This window comes from Leptonychotes weddellii, chromosome 1, assembly GCF_054177405.1.
Source record: "Leptonychotes weddellii isolate Sample4059 chromosome 1, ASM5417740v2, whole genome shotgun sequence".
Classification (NCBI taxonomy): Eukaryota; Metazoa; Chordata; class Mammalia; order Carnivora; family Phocidae; genus Leptonychotes; species Leptonychotes weddellii.
In genome coordinates this window covers 129,067,941-129,088,872 of record NC_138369.1, presented here as the reverse complement: position 1 = coordinate 129,088,872, position 20,932 = coordinate 129,067,941, and the positions used below count along the sequence as shown (strand labels likewise).

The 20,932-nt window shown below is 43.1% G+C and overlaps 1 protein-coding gene across 10 annotated transcripts in view; it reads left to right on the top strand.

Moving 5' to 3' along the window:
• Positions 1-11,741, top strand: part of RUBCN (rubicon autophagy regulator) — a 63,780-nt gene extending 52,039 nt beyond the window's left edge. For all 10 annotated transcript variants that reach the window (XM_081832289.1, XM_081832286.1, XM_081832259.1 and 7 more), the window contains 4 exons: positions 570-631; positions 1,101-1,254; positions 2,320-2,413; positions 2,637-11,741. In XM_081832289.1, coding sequence (XP_081688415.1) covers positions 570-631; positions 1,101-1,254; positions 2,320-2,413; positions 2,637-2,815 — 489 coding nt within the window. In that variant the 3' untranslated portion in view covers positions 2,816-11,741. The remainder of the gene's footprint in view (positions 1-569; positions 632-1,100; positions 1,255-2,319; positions 2,414-2,636) is intronic.
• The last annotated feature ends 9,191 nt before the right edge of the window (positions 11,742-20,932 follow it).

The following is a 20,932-nucleotide window of genomic DNA, read 5'->3' as shown; positions in this document are numbered from 1 at the left end:
GCCACATCCCAGATTCCCCTCCTCATCCCTCATCCCCTGCCTCTGTTCATACAGGCGTTGCCAGGATCACCACAGTCCTCTCTGTCATCATGTCAGAGCTCTAACGGTCTCCTCACTTGTGCCTCCTCTGCGTACTTTCTCAGGCTCCCGCCCTTTCCCACCTGTCTGTCTAGTTAGAGCCTCAGACATGACAACAGCAGCTCTGAAGCCGTAGATGGCACTCAGTGACAAAACCAGGAGTTCTCCCTGCACTGAACGTATGCTGCAGGGAAAAGGGCGTATGGGGGTGGGGGCGGGGAGAGATTCAAATGCTGGATTTCTCAGTGGCGCTCAGCTGTGTATGTGATTGGGGAGCCCAGCCTAGCAGAGGGGCCCTTCTTGACGGGAGGTCATTTTAAAGCAAGTTGTTGAGTTACGGATGTAGAGAACAGTTTGCCTCTGGCTGCTGCATGCAAAGCTTCTGGACCCCCACGGTATAAGGGTACTGGTCATTCTAATGGTTTTTTCTCTCCTCTTCATACCTGCTCTTACTACCCCCCACTCAACCATCACAACGTCTTCCTCTTCAGCTGCTGCGGATCCAGCTGTATCACATGAAGAACATGTTCAAGACATGCCGACTGGCCAAAGAGTAAGTCTTGTGTGGAGGCCGGAGGCCTCTTGCTGGGTTATGTCTCTGGAAGAGACATGCCCCAGCAGTTGTCCCTTATTATGTGAAGAGGGAAAGTAGAGAGATTTGCAGAAAACTCCAGAAATGGTAAACGAAAAGCCTGCAGCAGTAACTGTGTCTGTATCTTTCTGTCCGGAAGGGGCAATCTCTGGTTATTCTACCCAGGGCAGACCTCCCACTCTTTGCAAGCTGGCATGAATCACTGTGCAGAAGGGCATAAAAGTCACTTCTCCTCTCCAGACACCTAGTAGTGTGGAGGGTCTGGGGTGGTCTGGACCACCTAGGCTGGCTGAGTGTTGCCCACCCTCATTACCTCTGCCTGGGACCCTTCTCTTCCCTGTCCTGCTTCCGGATAGAGATGCTTCTGTTTTGATGTGCCACGTAAAATGTTCATTTTCTGCACCTGCTTACTTCCCCTCACTTCCTGTAGACTTCTGGATTCCTTTGACACAGTTCCAGGCCACCTGACCGAGGATCTCCACCTGTACTCACTGAATGACTTGACTGCAACCAGGAAGGGGGAGTTGGGGCCCCGGCTCGCTGAGCTCACCAGGGCAGGGGCTACCCACGTAGAGCGATGCATGGTGAGACGATCTCCCTTTAGCATGGGACTGGGCTCAGGGATATGGAGAGTGGGGTGGACCCGGGTTCTTGCTGTGCAGTTCCAGGAAGTTGACATGGTCTGTCAGCACTGTGACCCAAACCGGGCAGGATTGCTCTTCCCTGGGTTGCTGAACGGCGAAATCATTCAGGTCTGAAGAACCTGGAATTTGAAGAGGATGTGGTGCTGGCATAGGCCCCGGGTACCGGGCAGGACTGAGCAGACCTTCACTATAGAATTGTCCGGCTGTGCGAGAAGAACCCTGAGTTAGAATCTGGGGAGGGTCTCTGCTTTACTGTTTTCAGTTGCTGTGACCAAAGGAAATACTTTGCCCTCTCTGCAGTAAGTCTCAATTTTCTTGTCTCTAAAACGAAGATAATTTCTTGTCCTTTCCTCTCAGGATTTTTGTGAATCGATGAAATAATTTATGTGAAAGCATTTTGTAAGCTTCGTTCTATAGATGCAAGTGATTATCGTCCTTGATAAACCCAATGTGCCAGAAATTCAGAAGTTCCATTTTTAGAATTTTGCATCTTAGAATATGCCCAGTTTGTGTTCCTGTGACAATCCCAGAATTAGAGCTTAAAACAGGGCATATGTAGAGATCAGAAAGGCTTCGCTCTAACCTCATTCAAGGCCGGGTGTTATTTTGGAGAAATACCCTTGTCTTCACATTTTATCTTAATTGGCTGTGGTTCCTATTTCAAAATAGAAGCATCACCCACACTGGAATTTTGACTTTAGGAAGCCCTTCGTGGCACCATTCCTTCCTTTTCATCTCTGCATCGCAAACCACTCTTGTGGTTGGAGTTTCTCAAACTCTCTTGCACCCCCCTTAAAGCTCTGTCCCACACTGCCCAGTCCTGGCCTCAGTTTGGCTCTCATGCTCCCAAGTCCAGCTGGCTCTCTTCCCAGAAGGCGTGAGAACCCCTGAGAGCCCACTCAAGTCTTATTTATATTTTGCTCCTTTCCTCACTTGTGTTCATCCCCTGGTGCTGGTTCCTGGTATGCTGCCCCTGATTTTGCTGCCTGTCCCTTTCCTCCCCAGCTCTGCCAAGCCAAGGGCTTCATCTGTGAGTTCTGTCAGAATGAGGATGACATCATCTTTCCTTTTGAGCTGCATAAGTGCCGGACCTGTGAAGGTAAGAACTGGTGCCAAGTGTGGAGTGGGCAAACAAGACTGAAGCCAACGCTAATTTATTTCCCTCAGCCTTCCCTGTTAACAGGAGTTGAGTTTGACTCAGCAACTCCCTGTTTTCAGCCCGGGCTCACCAAGCCTTGGTGGCGAGCAGGGGCTGTGGCAGTGACTTACTTCCAGCTTGAGATAATACAGATTGTTCTCTGTTCTCTTCCCAACCTGAATAGAGTGTAAAGCGTGTTACCATAAAGCTTGTTTCAAGTCTGGAAGCTGTCCCCGGTGTGAGCGGCTGCAGGCCCGGCGGGAATTGCTGGCCAAACAGAGCCTGGAGTCTTACATGTCAGACTACGAGGAGGAACCCATGGAAGCCCTGGCCGTAGAGGCCACCGTCCTGGAGGCCACCTGAAGAAAGCACATTAAGCCCTCTTTCCAGGGGCCAGGGTCACATGTAATGCAGAACTGAGCCACCCTTTTAAGCACTTTCCCCACTTGTTTTTTTTTCTTTAATTATTATCCTTATTATTATTTTTTTAATGACTTGTCTAACGTCCATGTAAATCAACCTTCATTAGGTTGGTGGGGTCCAGTCTGTTGTGACAATTTGTAGGTACCGGGTATTTCCATCAGAACTGACACATGAGTCCTTATGTGAAACTTCTAGTGCCTCTGCCAGGGGAATGGATGGTGAGACCCAATTCTTCTGACATCCATGGCCTTCTGTACTTGGACCAGATCTGGTTTCAGCTGCATTTCAAGTATCATTTCCAGTTTCATTTTGTTTTAGTTCTGGAGCTTCTGTGTCAGGCCTTTCCCAGCCAACTCACTTCTCCTTTGCTGCTGAAATAGGAGGATGGAGTTTTCTCCCTCTGCCTTGGAATAGAGTCAGACTGGGCCCAGAGGAGAAGCAGCAGGGAATGGGACTACATCGTGGGCATTCTGTCCAGCTTACATAGGTAATTTTTGAGGCCGTAAAAACAGCATTCTTACCTGGAATCCTCAGAGACCTCAAGGAGGCCACCATGACCTCCTTGTTTGAAATAGTCTAGGCGTCGATGATGTCACAGACTGACTTTCTTTACCGTGGTGGGCTTGAAGCAATGAAACAGCACTGACACTTAAGCCAGGCCCCTTCGTAGCCTTCTAGCAAGCATCAGTGAGGCTGCCACTCTGTTGTTTCAAGGGCATTTATTCGATCGGAGGAGTTGTTGGCCTCCTCTTACGCGATGAGGTCTCCTTTAGTCAACCTAGCTCTGGTGCAGGTATGATCTTCCAAGCCCGGGCAAGTTCCTGATGCCATCCTAAGCTGCAGACAGAAACTCCATCCGCTATCTGATTTGTGGGTCCCTTGCCACTGTGTCCTCTGTTAGATGGTCATTTTGGTTCTGAGTGAAATTATGGGCCTACTCCATTCTCATCCCCTTCCCGCAACATAGCTGGGACCCTCCCTGGTGGCTGAACTCTTGCCTTAGTTTCTTTTGTTAAAGTCAGGGTGGGGGCAGGGAGATCTCTGCTATTAGTGGGGTTAGAGAACTTGGCCATTTGTGGGTGTGAGTGTGAGTGTGAATGTTCCTGTGTTCTTGGGATAACAAGAGCCTTTATGCCTATTAACGCACTGAACTCTGTAGCCTGGTAATATCCATATGTTCCTTCTTTTCATGTTACTAATTTTAACACACACATACCTTTTCTTAAAATGTGCATTTTGATGGGACCGTCAATATGTTTGTGGTGTTCTTTACGTTGCTGTGGCCCCTGACCCCTACCTAGAACACTGGCCGGGGGTGCTGTTCTGAGGGCTGGCAGCTCTGTGAACAAGAGCCCACAGCATTTTTTTTCTGGGACTGACTTCTTATGTTTCCATAATTGGTTGCTAGTAGAAAAAACTTCTGTGGACGCTGCCCCAAGAAGCTGAACAGAAAGTAGCACATGGTCAGTGGAAGCTGATGAGTGGCCGAGCTGGAGGCCACCAGGAGTCTCACAGGAAGTAGAAGGGGCAGTAAAGTAATGGCCAGAGCTGAGGCTTCACCTGGGCCGGAGGGAGCAGGGAGGAAGTGACCCATGGTGCTGGTCTCTCTGCCTCAGACTTAGGATCAGGCCGGAAGACCCTGAGGCTGTTCTCCCTTTAGTTCGTGGGGGAGGCTCTGAAAGCCAAGGCCTCCAGCCCAGCCCGGTTTTGAGGGGCTAACTAGGAGCTCCGTTGTCCTCCGTTGGCCCCACACAACTCAAGTCTTACTAAGGGTTAGGCCTCCGATTCGGGTTCAGGGGTTTGTAAAAAAATGGTGAGCTGTGTCCAGTTTTGGTATAAATTATACATCTAGCTCCTTACTCTTAAGTCGCTACACTGGAGGAGAGATGCACTGTCATTATTGTCCTGCCTGTTTCGTATTAGCAGAGGACCAAAGGATGGAAAATGCTGGCAGTTTCCAAAGTTGAGCTCAACAATCTTACGTGCTCCTGGTTTTTCACTTATTTTTCTCTACCTTCCCCATTCCATCTCCTTAGATTGCATATCTGTTTTAGTGACCCTGACACTCTGCTGTCATCACTATCCAAATACCCACTTATTTATTTATTTGAGAGGAAGGAGAGAGAGGAAAGAGTATGGGATGTTTGAAAGCACTTTGGAACTTATAGCGGTATCTAAAAACCCCCTGCTGTTGTGGGGAAAAGCTTTGAATGCACTGAAGAGCTTTCCTTCTGAATGAAAAGGGAGGGAAGAAGTGTTCTTTTTTATAAATAAAGGGAAAAAAGTTAAAAGTTTGCTTACAAGGTAGAGACAAGGTTCAAGACATAGCAGAAGAGTGGAAGGCAGATATTTTCCACTTAAATGAGGCTGTTGTTGACTTTCTCTGCCAAGGCTTTAGAGCTTTTGTTGAATTAACATAAAAGGAGCAAGAGTCTAAAGAGAGATGTTCTGTTCGTGTACAACTCGTGTTCTGAACTGGATTTCTACTCGCTGTAATTCATACATAGCCCAACAGTTTATTGTCATCTTTAATAAACTAAGGAAATGAAATTCCTGCCTTTTATTTGTCTGCCTTGACTATCAGGAAATGGTATTGAGTGTCCACTGTAAAGCAGGCATGTCTGAAAATTCAGGAGGTTTCTGAATTATAATGCAAAGAAAACTGGACCTTCCAAGTCAGGAAAAATGGGTGTGAGAATGTGTTGTCACTGACTTGCTGTGTGACCTTGAGCAGATCACTTTGCCTCTCTGGATTTCTGTTTCTTCATCTATCAAAGATATGGGCGCTGGTCATTACCAGTGCCCCCTACCCATCCTCTTGTTGTGAATATCTTATTTTAAAGTGAGGTGCCTGGCTGGCTCAGCTCAGTTGGTGGAACGTGCGACTCTTGATCTCGGGGTTGTGGGTTCAAGCCCCACATTGGGTGCAGAGCATACTTAAAAATTAAAAAAAATCTTTAAAAATGAAAGAAAATAAAAATAAAGTGAGGTAAATCTTTCTCTCTACAGCATCTGAATTGTATCAGATCCTTTGGTTCTCAGTTCTGTGAACAACTTCCTCTGAGTTTCTCTTTTATGCTCTTGGCCCATTGGAGCTCCAGCTTCACCCTGCAACTTTCTGAACATTTCTGCTTTGATGTCCCTTGGTCATCTCCCACTGATAATGTCTAAAACCAACATAAATATATTTCCCCAAACCTAACCAGTAGTCACCCCAGCTTGAAAATTTGGTTGTCTTCAACTCCTTTCTCTCTGAGTCAGGTAGCATATTCTGCTAATAAAGTATTATCTCCTTCCTACCACCTGTCATCAAGTTCTGCTGATTTTTCTCTTGAAAATAAACCTACCTTATTCTTTTTCTATCATTAGCACACAAATTCGGGTTCTTTTTTTTTTATTATTATTTTAAAGATTTTTATTTATTTGACAGAGAGAGAGAAAACGAGAGCGGGAACACAAGCAGGGGGAGTGGGAGAGGGAGAAGCAGGCTTCCTGCAGAGCAGGGAGCCTGATGCGGGGCTCGATCCCAGGACCCTGGGATCATGACCTGAGCTGAAGGCAGACGCTTAACGACTGAGCCACTCAGGTGCTCACAAATTCAGGTTCTTATCTTATATCTCAACCTCTCTAGCCATGCCAGTCTCTTCCTATTTAATCATCCCATCAAATATTTGGGTAGCTGCTGTATGCCAGTTTCTGTGCTAGGCTCTGTGGCTATTGCAGGGAGCAAAATGGAGGCAATCCCTACCTCTAGGGCGCTTAGAGTCTTGAGGGGGAGGCAGACATTGCCCAAAAGTCACCAAAATGAGTATGTAATTACAAGCTGTAATAAGAGCTATGAAGGAAAAGAGTAGATGCTACTAAATTAAAAAAATAATAATAATTTAGATTGGAGACAAGGAAGGCCCCTGATGAGGCAGCGTAGGGAGAAAAGGGCTCCAGATGAGGACCGGCATGTGTTGGTGCCGATACAGGAGGGGTTTGGGCAAGGAACTGCAAAAAGGACTGAACTGCAAATTTTAGCTTTTATTCTTATAACATTGGAAAGCCATCGAAGAGTTTTAGTCAGAGGAGTGACTCATCTGGTTAAAATGTCAGTGTACTTTTCAGAGAATAAATAGAGTAAAGCAAGAGTAGAAGCAGTGGGATCTTCTAGAGGGTTGGCTGCAGCGATTCAAGAGAGAAATTATGTTGAGTTGGACGAGGGTGTGGAATATTGTCATCACTGTCCGCTCATCACCCCGGACGTCTGAAAACAAGATGCATTCCAGGGGCGCCTGGGTGGCTCAGTCAGTTAAGCATCTGCCTTCGGCTCAGGTCATGATCCTAGGGTCCTGGGATCGAGCCCCGCATCGGGTTCCTTGCTCAGCAGGCAGCCTGCTTCTCCCTCTGCCTCTGCCTGCCGCACCCCCTGCTTGTGCTCTCTCTCTCACTATCTCTCTCTCTGTGTCAAATAAAAATAAATAAAATCTTTAAAAAATAATAATTAAAAAAAAATGAAAACAAGATGCATTCCAAATGTTCTACAGTGACTCGGGCATTTTAAATCAGTGGAACGAAAGGCTGAGGGGCAAGATATTGGAAAGATACTGGGAGAAATGACAGAACACAAGAAAATTAGCAACTAAGTCCCAGGAAGTGCAGAGACCAGGACAGCCCTAGGAACCCTAGGCTGCAGGATTTGCAAACCCCTTGAGCCTGCTGCCAGTGAGGCAGGCCCAAGAGTAATGACTGTGTTGGGGACTCACCCCAGAGTATTAGGGCACACCCCAAAGAAAGGGGAGCTGTGAGTTGGGCAGTTATCCACTGTGACCTTGACTGTTAATCATCATTCCCTGTGGCCCCAAGCATGTGTAGATTTGCTATATCCTCTAATGGTATAAAGAGTAGGCACAGTCTTTATAGCATCTTGGTTAAAGTGAGGCCCAAGCCTGCTTCCTTTTTCCTATGAACTTCTGGCTTAGAGTATGGGGAAAAGGGATCACTATGCCCACCCTATCCTGCTGACTCTTCCGCGCTGATCAGCTACAGTCTTCTCCCATATCCAGTCTCCAGGATATCAAACGGCTTGCTTAAAATTTTAGGGATAGCAGCTGCCAGATGGCCCACGCTCACCCATCGCGAGCTTAATGTTCTTGGGATCAAAGACGAATGTGATTAAAAAGGAAAGAGAATCTGCTTAGCACTACTCCTTCAGGAGTATGGAGAACATGAGGCTGTGTTTTACGTATACTCTTGTCTCCCCCTTTTCTGTGAACTGCTTCTGGAGGCTTTGGAGGGACATCAGAGACTTAGTCGTTAATTTCCCATGGATTCTGTCAGGTATCCCAGTATCATTACAGTGTCTTAATACCAGACCAGCAAGGTGAGGGTTAGTGGGTTAAAATAAATCTTGAGTGGTGGCAGGGCTCTTAGGTAGGTGAGAGTTTTAGTGACCAGCCTCCTGAGAGGCTGCAGCAGACCAGTAGGATGCAAGTCTGCGACAGCGCAGCACGGCACAGATGACCTGAAACCTTCCGACAGCTCTGTCACCCTAGGTCCTGTCCTTTTCTCTCACTGCGCTGGCAGTGTCTCACTTGTTTACCTTTAAACAGTGATGTTGGTAGTTCTCAACTGGTTTTCTCTTGCCAGTGGCCAGGGCAGGAACAGAAGCCAGCCTCCCCGCTTCTGCCCCAGTCCACTGTCTCCAAAGCCGGCCCACAACGGCTTCGGCACTAGCAGCGATGAGGGCAAGACAAGCAAGTAGAGGGCACTTTTCTCTCCTTTCCCTCCTCCCCTCCTAGCCTTTGCCACTTAAAATCTGAGGAAAGAAATTCAGCCTGGATGCCAACAACAGGTCTCCCTGCGCAACGGACTAAAACAAGATTCGTAATTTCTCCCTTAATCACCGGAAGCCCCACAACCACAGATCTAACTAAAAGAAAGTCCTGACACGGTGAAAAGCAGGAATGAGGCCCACAGAGGAAAAGGGAATGAAAGAGAGCTGCTTCTCTCTCTTTCTCTTTTGTTTATTCAATAGTATTTAATTTCTAATACATTCACATGCTTAAAGTCCACAAAAAAGTATACAGCGAAAAGTCTCCCATTTCTATAGCCATGTGCCCAATTTTTGCCTCACCCCCTTTGGTAGCCCCTCATTACTTTTCCATTTATCCTAGAGAGTTTCTTTATGGAAATAGAAGCAAATAATATATACTTTTTATTCTGGGGCTCCTGGGTGGCTCAGTCAGTTAAGCGTCCGACTCTTGGTTTCGGCTCAGGTCATGATCTCAGGATGCTGAGATCGAGCTCCACGCTCAGCAAGGAGTCTGCTTGAGAGTCTCTCCCTCTGCCCCCTGCCCTCTCTCTCTCTCTCTCAAATAAATAAATAAATCTTTTTTAAAAAACCCAAAGTATATACTTTTTTTAAAAAGGTTTTATTTATTAGAAGGAGAAGGAGAGAGAGAGCACACAAGCGGGGGTGGGGGGGGAAGGAGCTGCAGAGGGAGCGAGAGAAGCAGACTCCCTGCTGAGCAGGGATCTGGACTCGGGGCTTGATCCCAGGACCCTAAGATCATGGCCTGAGCTGAAGGCAGTTGCTTAACTGACTGAGCCACCCAGGCGCCCCCAAGATACACACTTCTTATTCTTCACCCTTTTAAAAAATTGGCGTATTATATATACATTTATGTACCTTGCTTTTTTTTTTTTAAATGATATCTTAAAAGAATTTTCTTTATCAGTACACGAAGAGTTTCCTTATTCTTTTTTATAGTGGCACGTTTTCCATACTTGATTCAACCAGTTACCTCTTGATGGGCATTTAAGTTCTCCCATCTATTGTTAATACAAACAATGCTGCAATGAAAAACCTGGTCATACGTTATTTTATATGGGTGCAAGTGTATCTGTAGGATCAAGTCCCCACAGTGGAACAACCAGCACGAAACGTGCGTGCATTTGTAATTTTGGTAAATCTTGCCAAATTGCCCTCCACAGTGGGGATGAAGAGAGTGAGGCAGGGGAGGGATGGAAAACATTACTGTGAGGTCACACTCCTCTGCCTAAAACTCACCACTCTTTCTCTCTGCAAGATGAAGTTTGGTTCCTTCCCCAGGCACATGTAGGATCTTCCATCCATGGCCACACTTTAGCTTCCTCATTTCACCTCCTCCTATTCCCTGAATGACTAGCGGTTTCCCAACTACACCTTTATCCTTCTTCCTTTGAAGAGCTAACTCAGCTTCATCCTGGTTTTCTCTGATCTATTCTGTACCCATCCTGTGTGAGCCCTTACTTAGCACTCTCTCCGTGCCTCTTGTTAGAACACTTCGCACACAGTCTTATTATTTAGCATTTTCTCTAATAGCACAACAGACAAGTGAATGAATGGGATGAATGCATGAATGGCCAGGTGGCCATTGGAATGTAAGGACTGCCTGTTCTACACGGGAACAAGAATGATCAGAAGTACACTGTGGGACAAGGGCCAGGATTGTTCTGACTTTGCCTCTGATTACCACACCTCTTAGCTCTCTTACTCCTTGGCACCAAATCTCTGCAGTGGTTACTTTCCTAAATCTTAGTGTGATAAAAATAGACGCATCTCCCTTCTCTTCCCTCAGCTACTTTGCAACTGTTTGTTTTGTTTTGTCCAGCAGCCATTATCAGGGAAGGTAACATTCCAAATGTCCTTTACTCACTTTATTATTAAACGGCCAGGCTTTCCTTTCCAGGGACTAAACTGGGAGACAGGATGATATTTAGATGCCCTAAAAACACCCTAGGAATTTAAAAATCTTCATGTCTACAAGGTAAGCTGAGAGAAGAATGATAAAACCACGTGAAAAACTGCAGAAGCTGTTAAAATGTCCAAACATTTTCCAACTAGAGATAGAAAAATAGCTTACAGTACAAAATCTTACTTGTCCTAAGATGCGTTGTGTATTGTTACAAAGTAGTTGTGGTTCACACAAAGTCAAAGCCTGATTTCCAGCAAGTTCTCAAGCTTCTCTTCCCAACATTTAACGTAGGCTTGAGATCTACATAGGCTAAGCTCAAGAACACTGTTCAAAAGGGGGAAAAAAGAATGCCAGACCAGCATCCATCCATCCATCCCTATATACATACATATATCCTAAATAAACTTACTATGTTTCTGTCTACCAGACATCAATCATGCCAGAGCTTAAATACAATCATAGAACATTGCTTCAAAAGGTGTTTGCTGCAGCATAATTTATAAGAGTTCAAAGTCAATGGAACATATCCCCAAATAGATGCAACCATTGTAAAGACCATGATGGTAACAGAGAAAAAAAAGCTTAAAACACAATGTTTTATGGAAACAAAGGGAGAAAATAATATGTCAAATATACATGAATCTTTACTGATATATATAAGTGATAGAATAAATAAATAAGAGACAAATCTTTTTTTTTTTTTAAACATTTTATTTATTTATTTGACAGAGAGAGACACAGCGACAGAGGGAACACAAGCAGGGGGAGTGGGAGAGGGAGAAGCAGGCGTCCTGCAGAGCAAGGAGCCCGATGCGGGGCTCGATCCCAGGACCCTGGGATCATGACCTGAGCCGAGGGCAGCTGCTTAACGACTGAGCCACTCAGGCGCCCCAGTAAGAGACAAGTCTTACAGAAGATTTGTCTTCTCCTGGAGAGGAGAAGCTTAATCCTCTCTTCCCTTGAAGATGGATTAGAATTAGTGATTCACTTACAAAGGAAAAAAAAAGGGGGGTTGGTGCCTGCGTGGCTCAGTCAGTTGGGCGTCCAACTCTTGATTTCAGCTCTGGTCATGATCTCAGGGTTGTGAGATCGAGCCCAGTGTCAGGCTCTGTACTGGGCATGGAGCCTGCTAGAGACTCTCTCTCCCTTTCCCTCTGCCCATCACCCCTGCCCCACTCGTACTCTCTCTCTCTCTCAAAAAAAAAAAAAAAAAAAGTATGGAAAGAGAAAAGAGCAAGTTTATAATGGAGAAACCTGGCCAATACTACCTTAACCAAGTGATCAAGGTGAATACCACCAGTGATGTCATGTGGATATTATGCATCCTGGATATAATGTGATGAGCAGGGCACATCACTTCTGTGGTATTCTTTCCAAAAACTCATAACCTCAATATAATCATGAGAGAAACGTAAGACAAACCCAATTTGAGGACTTTCTACAAAATAGCTGACCAGTACTCCTCAAAACTGGCAAGGTCATGAAAAACAAGGAAAGACTGAGAAACTGCCACACACCAGAAGAGCCTAAGGAGACACGATTAAATACAATGTTCCATCCTGAATTGGATCCTGAAAGAGAAAAAAAACATTAGCAAAACTGGTAAAATCTAAATAAAATCTAAAGTTTGATTAAATGTAATGTAAAAATGTTGGTTTCTTAGTGTTGAAAAATGTAAGGTGGTAACATTAGTGAAAACTGAAATTTTCAAGAACTCTCACTATCTTTGCTACCTTTCTGTAAGTCTAAAATTATTCAAAAATGAGAAGTTTATATATAAAAAAATATATATACATAAGCAGTGCGCTTGTGATGAGTACAAGGTGTTGTATGGAAGTGTTGAATCACTATATTGTACACCTGAAACTAATATTACGCTGTATGTTAACTAACTGGAATTTGAATAAAAACTTTTTTAAAAAAAAGTATATATACATCATTATTACAACTATGGAAAAATATCCCTGGAAAGAAAAAAATACATAAAGGAAGAGAAGGAAAGAAAAAATAATAATAATAAAATAAGTGAGGTTCTATTGAAATGATGGGATTATGCAGTAATTTTTTTCCCTTTTTATGTACATATTGAAACATCTGCAAATTGGTCATATTATGTTTTAGGATGTAAAGAGCTAATTTGGTTTGGTTTGGTTTGGTTTGGGTTTAATGAAAAAAACCCTTTCCCTTGAAATACAGAGGGAATGTACAAAAAGTATATAGATATTAAAGGACAGTCAAGACAGCTATTGCTCTAAAATAACCCCAAACGTTCTTTAGCACAAGATAAGATCACCCAAATTGGCCCAGAAAATATCCAGGGCTCCTCCCTTCTTCATCTCCCTGCCTCCTGTCCAGTTCCTCTGAGAACTGGTGTCTCTGTCTAGGCTTTCTGTCCTGAGAGCACATAGGAAGAGGACACCTTGGAGTTTCCATAAACGATTTGCACATCCAGACTTAGAAACCTTGGTTTCTATCCTTGATAGTTTGTACGGTCCCCATCATTACCTTCATCCTGGAGGAACTTTGGCTTCTGGGTGCATTCCAACTAATTAGGGTCCCTGGGAAGGCTGGGGCAGGATGGGGTGGGGGCAGAGACAGGACTAGTGGGATGCCAGAAAAGTTCTCTGCACAAATGAAATCACTGGATATGGAATATTTACGATGTGCTGAGTACTCTGCTGAATTCTTTACATGTATGGCCCATTTAATCCTCCCAACTACCCTATAAAGTAAATACCATCAGCATTTCCATTCTATGGAAGAAGTAATTAAGGCACAGAGTTTAAGCAACCTGCTCAAAGTGACACTGCTAGTAAACAGTGGAGACAGGACCCAAATACAGGCAGCCTGGCTCCATAACCACTCTTAACCACTATGTTATTCTGGAATGAATGATAATGATGGAGTTCTGGAAGGTCAGAAAGGGGGAGATGAATGTGGCCAGAGCGATTAGCGGAGGGCCTCTTGGTTTTGGAGCTGATTTCCGTAGGCTGAGTGGGATTTCATGTTGAGAGGAGAGGGAAGAGCCTCTTGGGGAAGAGAGGAGAGTCAGTGCAGCAGGAGCGAAAACACAGAGCTGGGACTGAAAATAGCCTTTAGCCAGCTATGAAACGTACAGAGAGAGGTTCCTTTGTTAATTGTTCAAGGAACAATTGGATAATGATGGGGGAGGTCAGATCATCAACGGTCTTGAATGACATGTCAACCACTAGGTCTTTACCCTGCAGCGTTTACAGGGAGTAACAGCTGAGAACTGTTTTTTATGTTAGAAAATTGCAAACATAGGGGCACCTGGGTGGCTCAGTCGTTAAGTGTCTGCCTTCGGCTCAGGTCATGATCCCAGGGTCCTGGGATTGAGCCCCGCATCGGGCTCCCTGCTCAGTGGGAAGCCTGCTTCTCCCTCTCCCACTCCCCCTGCTTGTGTTCCCTCTCTCACTGTCTCTCACTGTCAAATAAATAAATAAAATCTTTAAAAAAAAGAAGGAAAATTGCAAACATATACAAAGATACTAAGAGTAGTATACTAAACCCCCGTGTACCTATTATCCAGATTTAGCAATTATCAACTCACAGTTGTGTTTCATCTATATCCCCACCCACTACTCCTACCAAGATTATTTTGAAGCAAATCTCAGACATCATATATATAATATATCATATCTGTACATATTTCAGTATATGTAGAAAATCCCAAAAAATCTATTTTAAAAATAAGTGAGTTTAACAATATTGCAGGATATAAAATAATCATACAAAACCCAATTGCATTTCTTTTTTTTTATTAAGTTCATTTCTACATACTAGCAATGAACACCAAAATTACAAATTTATAATCACTAAAAAAAACCCACTTAGGTGTAAATCAAACAAAATATGTACAGGATTTGTATGCTGCAAGTACAAATTGCTGATGAAAGAAATCAAAGATCTAAATGAATGGAGATATACATTATGTTTGTGGATTGGAAGACTCAATATAGTGAAGATGTCAATTCTCTCCAAATTTATATAAAGATTTGATGCAAGTCCTATCAAAACCCCAGCAAGATTTCTTGTCTGTATTTACAAGATTATTCTAAATTTTTTCTGAAAAGACAAACAAGAATAACAAATAATTTTGAAAAAGAAGAATAAAGTAGGAATCAGTCTACTCAACTTCAAGACAGTATGTAGCTACAGTAATCAAGGACTGTGTGGTATTGCTGGAGGGATAGACACATAGATTAATGGAACAGGACAGAGAACCCAGAAATAGACCCACACAAATCTGCCTACCTGATTTTTGACAAAAGCAAAAGCAATTCAATGGAAGAAAGATAGCCTTTTCAATAAATGGGTGCTGAAGCAATTGGAAATCCATAGGCAAAAAAATGAACCTTGGCCTAAGTCTCACACCTATACAAAAATTCCAAACAAATCACAGACTTAAATGTAAAATTATAAAACTTTTAGGGAAAAAAAATCTCAGGATCTATGGGTAGGCAAAGAATTCTTAGATTTGACACCAAAAGCATGATTTATAAAGGGAAAAACTGATATATTGGACTTCATCAAAACAAAAACTTTTGATCTGCAGAAGACTGTTAAAAAAGATGAAAAAGCAAAGCTACAAATCGGGAGAAAATATTTGCAAACCACACATCCGACAAAGAGCTACTATCTAGAAAGTACTCTCAAAACTATAGTAAATGTTATATGTCTGTTACATCTCCATTTAAAAGAATTAAAGAAAAAACTCAACAGTAATAGAATAAACAATCCAATTAGAATATGAACAAAAGATAAGAAGAAATATTTCACTGAAAAAGGTATACAGATGGCAAAAACAAGCACATGGGAAGATAGTCAATATAATTAGTAGGGAAATGAAAATTTAAGCCACAAGATATCACTACATATCTATCAGAATCACTAAAATAGAAAATAGTAAAAATACTAAATGTTGGCAAGGATGCAAAAAAACTATATCACTCATTCATTGCTGGTGGGAATATAAAATGGTATAGCCAATCTGGAAAACAGTTTGTTAGTTTCTTGTAAGACTAAACATGCAAGTACCATACGACACACCAATTTCAACCTTGCACATTTATCCCAGAGAAACGAAAACATATATTCACCCAAAAACCTGTACATGAATGCTGATGGTAACGTTATTAGTCAAAAACTGGAAACAACCCAGATATCCTTTTACAGCTGAACGGTATAACAAACTATAGTATATCCATACTTCAGAGTACTACTCAGAATTAAAAGGAATAAATTACTGATACACACAACAACTGGATGAATCCCCAGAGAATTATGCTGAGTGAAAAAAGCCAATCCCAGTGGCTCCTGGGTGGCTCAGTTGGTTGAGCCACCAACTCTTGACTTCAGCTCAGGTCATGATCTCAGGGTCCTGGGATCAAGCTCCCATGGGGCTCCCTCCTCAGCAGTAAGTCTGCTCAAGTATTCTCCTTATCCCTCTGTCCCTCTCCCCTGTTCGTGCATGCTCTCTCTCTCTATATATAATAAATAGATAAATCTTAAAAAAAAAAAAAGAAAAAAGCTCATCCCAAAAGGTTACATTCTGCATGATTCCATTTATATAACATTCTTGAAAATGACAAAATTATAGAAATGGAGAACAGATTAGTGGTTGCCAGAGGTTAAGGAGGGGTGGGGGCAGGAGGAAAGAGAAAGTGGCTATAAAAGGACAACATGAAGGCAATGCTCTCTATCTTGACTCTCAAAGTTAATATCCTATTTGTTCTATTGTATTAAAATTTTCATGAGATGTTATCTTTGGGAAAACTGGGTAAAAGTACGTGGACTCTCTGTATTATTTCTTAACAATTGCATGTGCATCTATAGTTATCTCAAAATAAAAAATTTAACTGAAAAAAATTAACATTATAAACTGCTATGAGAGGGACACCTTGGTGATTCAGTCTTTAATGTCTGCCTTCTGCTCAGGTCATGATCCCAGGTCCTGGGATGGAGCCCCATGTCCGGCTCTCTGCTCAGCGGGAAGCCTGCTTCTCCCTCTCCCACTCCCCCTGCTTGTGTTCCCTCTCTCGCTGTGTCTCTCTCTGTCAAATAAATAAAATCTTTGGGAAAAAAAACATATAAAGCTTTAGCACGGCACAGAAACAAGAGGAAAAGGCAAGCCAGACACAGGGAGGAAGATATTTACAACACATGTAACTTGCTGAGGGTGGTAACTGGAATTTATAAAGGAGTTTCTTACTCTCAGTTAGAAAAAGATAACCTCATATAAACTCATAAAAACAAAGTGATAAAAATGAGCAAAGGCTACAAACAGGCAATTTGAAGAAGAGAAACCTAGATGGTCTGTAATCTCAAATTTAGTAGTAATCATGGAAATGCAAATTAAAGCTAGAATTAATTACGATTTCATACCCATCAGATTGGGGGGAGGGGAAGTGAGGATATCAAGTATTGATGAAAATATGGAACAACAAGAAATCCTTCTGCACTGCCTGTAGGAAGATAGATCTTTGATCACGCTTAGGTATTGAAGGTGTGTACAAACTATGACTGAATAATTCCATTTCTAGATTTCTAGATGGTGGAGTAGGGGAAATGTATAAGAATGTTTATAGCATCGTTTATAATTATGGAAAACTGGAACCAATCCAAATGTCTATCAACAAGAGAATGGCTAAATGTTGAAAACTCTTAATGCAAGGGCAGGTGGGGGGCTCAGTTAAGTGTCTGACTCTTGGTTTTGGCTGAGGTCGTGATAATGGAGTAGTGGGATCGAGTCCCACGGTGGGCTCTGTGCTCAGCGAGTCTACTTGAAATGCTCTCTCTCCCTCTTCCTCTGCCCCTCCCCCTGCTTGCTCTCTCTCTCTAAAACAAATAAATAAAATCTTCAAAAAAACCCCCTCATAACGCAATAGATTTTATTGTGATAACATATACATAACATAAAATTTACTATTTTAACTATTTTAAATGTACATTTCAGTATATTAAGTACATTCACATTGGTTTTTGAAAATTATTTGATTCCTTTTATTCTATTTTATTTATTATTTTTTAATTGAAGTATGGTTGGCATACAATATCATATTGGTTGCAGGCATACAACATAATGATTCAACACATATATATGTTACAAAATGCTCACCGCAATACCCGTAGTCACTATCTGTAGTCATACAACATATTTGACTGTATTCCCTGTGCTAAGTATATTCACATTGTTCTGGAGACATCATCACTATCCATTTCCAGAGCTTTGTCATCACAACATACTGAAACCATTAAATAGTAGCTTTCTGTTACCCTGCCCCCCAGACCCTCGTAAACGCAGCTCTACCTTCTTTCTCTATTAATTTGACCATTCCTTGTACCTGATGTAAGTGGAGTCATACAATATTTGTTTTTTTGTATGTGGTTATTTCATTTAGCATGATGTCTTCTTTTTTTTAGTTGTCATATCTTTTATTTTATTTTTTAATTTAAATTCAATTAATTAACATATAGTGTATTATCAGTTTCAGAGGTAGAGTTCAGGGATTCATCAGTTGCATGTAACACCCAGTGCTCAACACATCTCATGCCCTCCTTAATGCCCATCACCCAGTTACCCCTCCCCAACCCCCCTTCCCCCAGCAACCCTCAGTTTGTTTCCTAGAGTTAAGAGTCTCTTATGACTTGTCTCCCTCTCTGATTTTGTCTTGTTTTATTTTTCCCTCCCTTCCTCTATGCTCCTCTGTTTTGTTTCTTAAAGTCCACATATGAATGAAATCATGTAATTGTCTTTTTCTGATCGACTTATTTCGCTTAGCATAATACCCTCTAGTTCCACCCATGTTGTTGCACGTGGCAAGATTTCATTTTTTTTTTTAAAGATCTTATTTATTCATTTGAGACACAGAGATACAGAGAGAGAGAGAGAGCATGAGCAGGGGGAGAGGCAGAGGGAGAGGGAGAAGCAGGCTCCCCACTGAGCCAGGAGCCCGAGGCAGGGCCCGATCCCAAGACCCTGGGATCATGAGCAGAGCCGAAGGCAGACGCTTGACCGACTGAACCACCCAGGAGCCCCGAGATTTCATTTTTTTGGTGGCTGAGTAGTATTCCATTGTACATATATATACCACATCTTCTTTATCCATTCATCTGTCGATGGACATCTGGGCTCTTTCCATAGTTTGGCTATTGTGGACATTGCTGCTATAAACATTGGGGTGCACATGCCCCTTCAGATCACTACATTTGTATCTTTGGGGTATATACCCAGTAGTGCAATTGCTGGGTCATAGGGTAGCTCTATTTTCAACTTTTCGAGGAAACTCCATACTGTTTTCCAGAGTGGCTGCACCAGCTTGTATTCCCACCAACAGTGCAAGAGGGTTCCCCTTTCTCTGCATCCTTGCCAACATCTGTCATTCACTGACTTGTTAGTTTTAGCCATTCTGACTGGTGTGAGGTGGTATGTCATTGTGGTTTTGATTTGGATTTCCCTGATAGCAGGATGTTTTCAAGGTTCATCCACGTTGTAGCATGCATCAGAATTTCCATCTTTTTAAAGACTGAATAGTATTCCACTGTGTGCATATAGCACATTTTGTTTATCCACTCACTACTGATGGATATTTGGCTATTGTGAATGATGCTGTTATGAGCATTATTGTACAAATATCTGTTCGAGTCCCTGCTTTCCGTTCTTTTGCTATATACTTAAAAGTGAAATTGCGTCATATGGCAATTCTATTTTTATTTTTTGAAGAACCACAATACTTTTTCGCACAGTGGCATTACTATTTTACATTCCTTTCATAATGCCATTCTATATAGTAAGTGAAATGAATGATGAGAATTAACTATATAGCATGAACTCTTCTACACACATCATTCCCTCTTCTTAGAACATTCTCCCTTCCCATTCAGAGCTCCACCTGGATAAATCCTACTCCTCTTCTAAGTTTTGGCATAAGCAGTATCCTGAGAAAGTCTTTGCAGCACACTCCCTTCTATTCCCACTCCCCAGGCCCCCGTCAGGTCCCCCTCCTCTGCTTCTCCCTCTCATTGTAATGTTGTGTTGTAATTGCCCATTTGTATGTTTCTTACCATTAGACTGAAGCTTCTTGAAGGCAGAACTGTGTCTATCTTGTTCATTGTTGAATCCTCAGTGTTGGCTTAGTATAGGTGTTTATTTTATTTTAAGATTTTATTTATTTATTAGACAGAGAGAGAGGGAACACAAGCAGGGGGAGTGGGAGAGGGAGAAGCAGGCTTCCAGCTGAGCAAGAACCTAATGCGAGGCTCCATCCCAGGACCCTGGGATCATGACCCAGGCCGAAGGCAGATGCTCAACGACTGAGCCACCCAGGGGTCCCAATATAGGTGTTTAAACAGTACTGTTAAATCAACTGATGAGTTTTAAGGATATGACAAAGTGACAGAAAGCATTTATTGTCCTGAGAACCCTGGAGTCTTTCTGTGTCCCCCACAGCAACTATTCAGAGGCTGGTAGAAAGGGAAAGGATATTCCCCGTTTCACAGCGTCCAGAATCTCTAAGATGGAAGGAACTTTTGCCAGTCATTGTATCCAACCTCCCACCAAGTGCAGTCCCCACCAGGCCTTCTCTTCCAGCCTGGTTTGAGCGCTTCCAAAGATGACCACTACATGGTTATGCTTTCGTGTACATGCTACAGAAACCCCAACTAAGAGTGACAAACAAATGGAGGTTTATCGTCCTCAAATACCAAGAGGCCCCAAGGTAGGCAATTGCTGACTCTGGTTCAGTTGTCAGTGATCTCTCTGGGACCCAGGCTTCTTCCATCCACAACATGGTGCCTTTTCATCCTTGTGCAACTGGTGTCTCATGACTGTGCAAGGGCCTCACATGCCATCGGGGACAGGAAGAAGGGAGAGGGGGAGTGCCAGCAAGCTCTCTTGTCCCTTTTGTAGAAAGCTAAGCTCCGGAAGTTCTCCAGCATATTTCCATCTATGTTTTACCGGCCAGCACTATAACACTGATCACCATGGGAAGAGAGGTTTGGAAAGTAAGGTGTCATCTTTCCCGTCCCTACGGTGGAAGGTGACAGGGTGTGGTCAGGAATGGTTGCTGAGTCTATCTTAGGCTCTTACAGCAGACCCTGGGCCTCTTGCAGGGATTCAACAGAAACCTGGTTGGGCCGAGGGTAGTACCTGGTTCCAGCCTGCAGTTAGACCTTCCCAATGGGCCTATTGGATCACCTTACTTTTCCCATTTTCCTATAGTAGATAGTCCCCGTGAATTTCTATACCTCAACCTTCTCCTGTTCTTTTCTTTGGGGGCAGGGAGAACCCGTGAGCGGGGGGGGGGGGGGGGGGGGG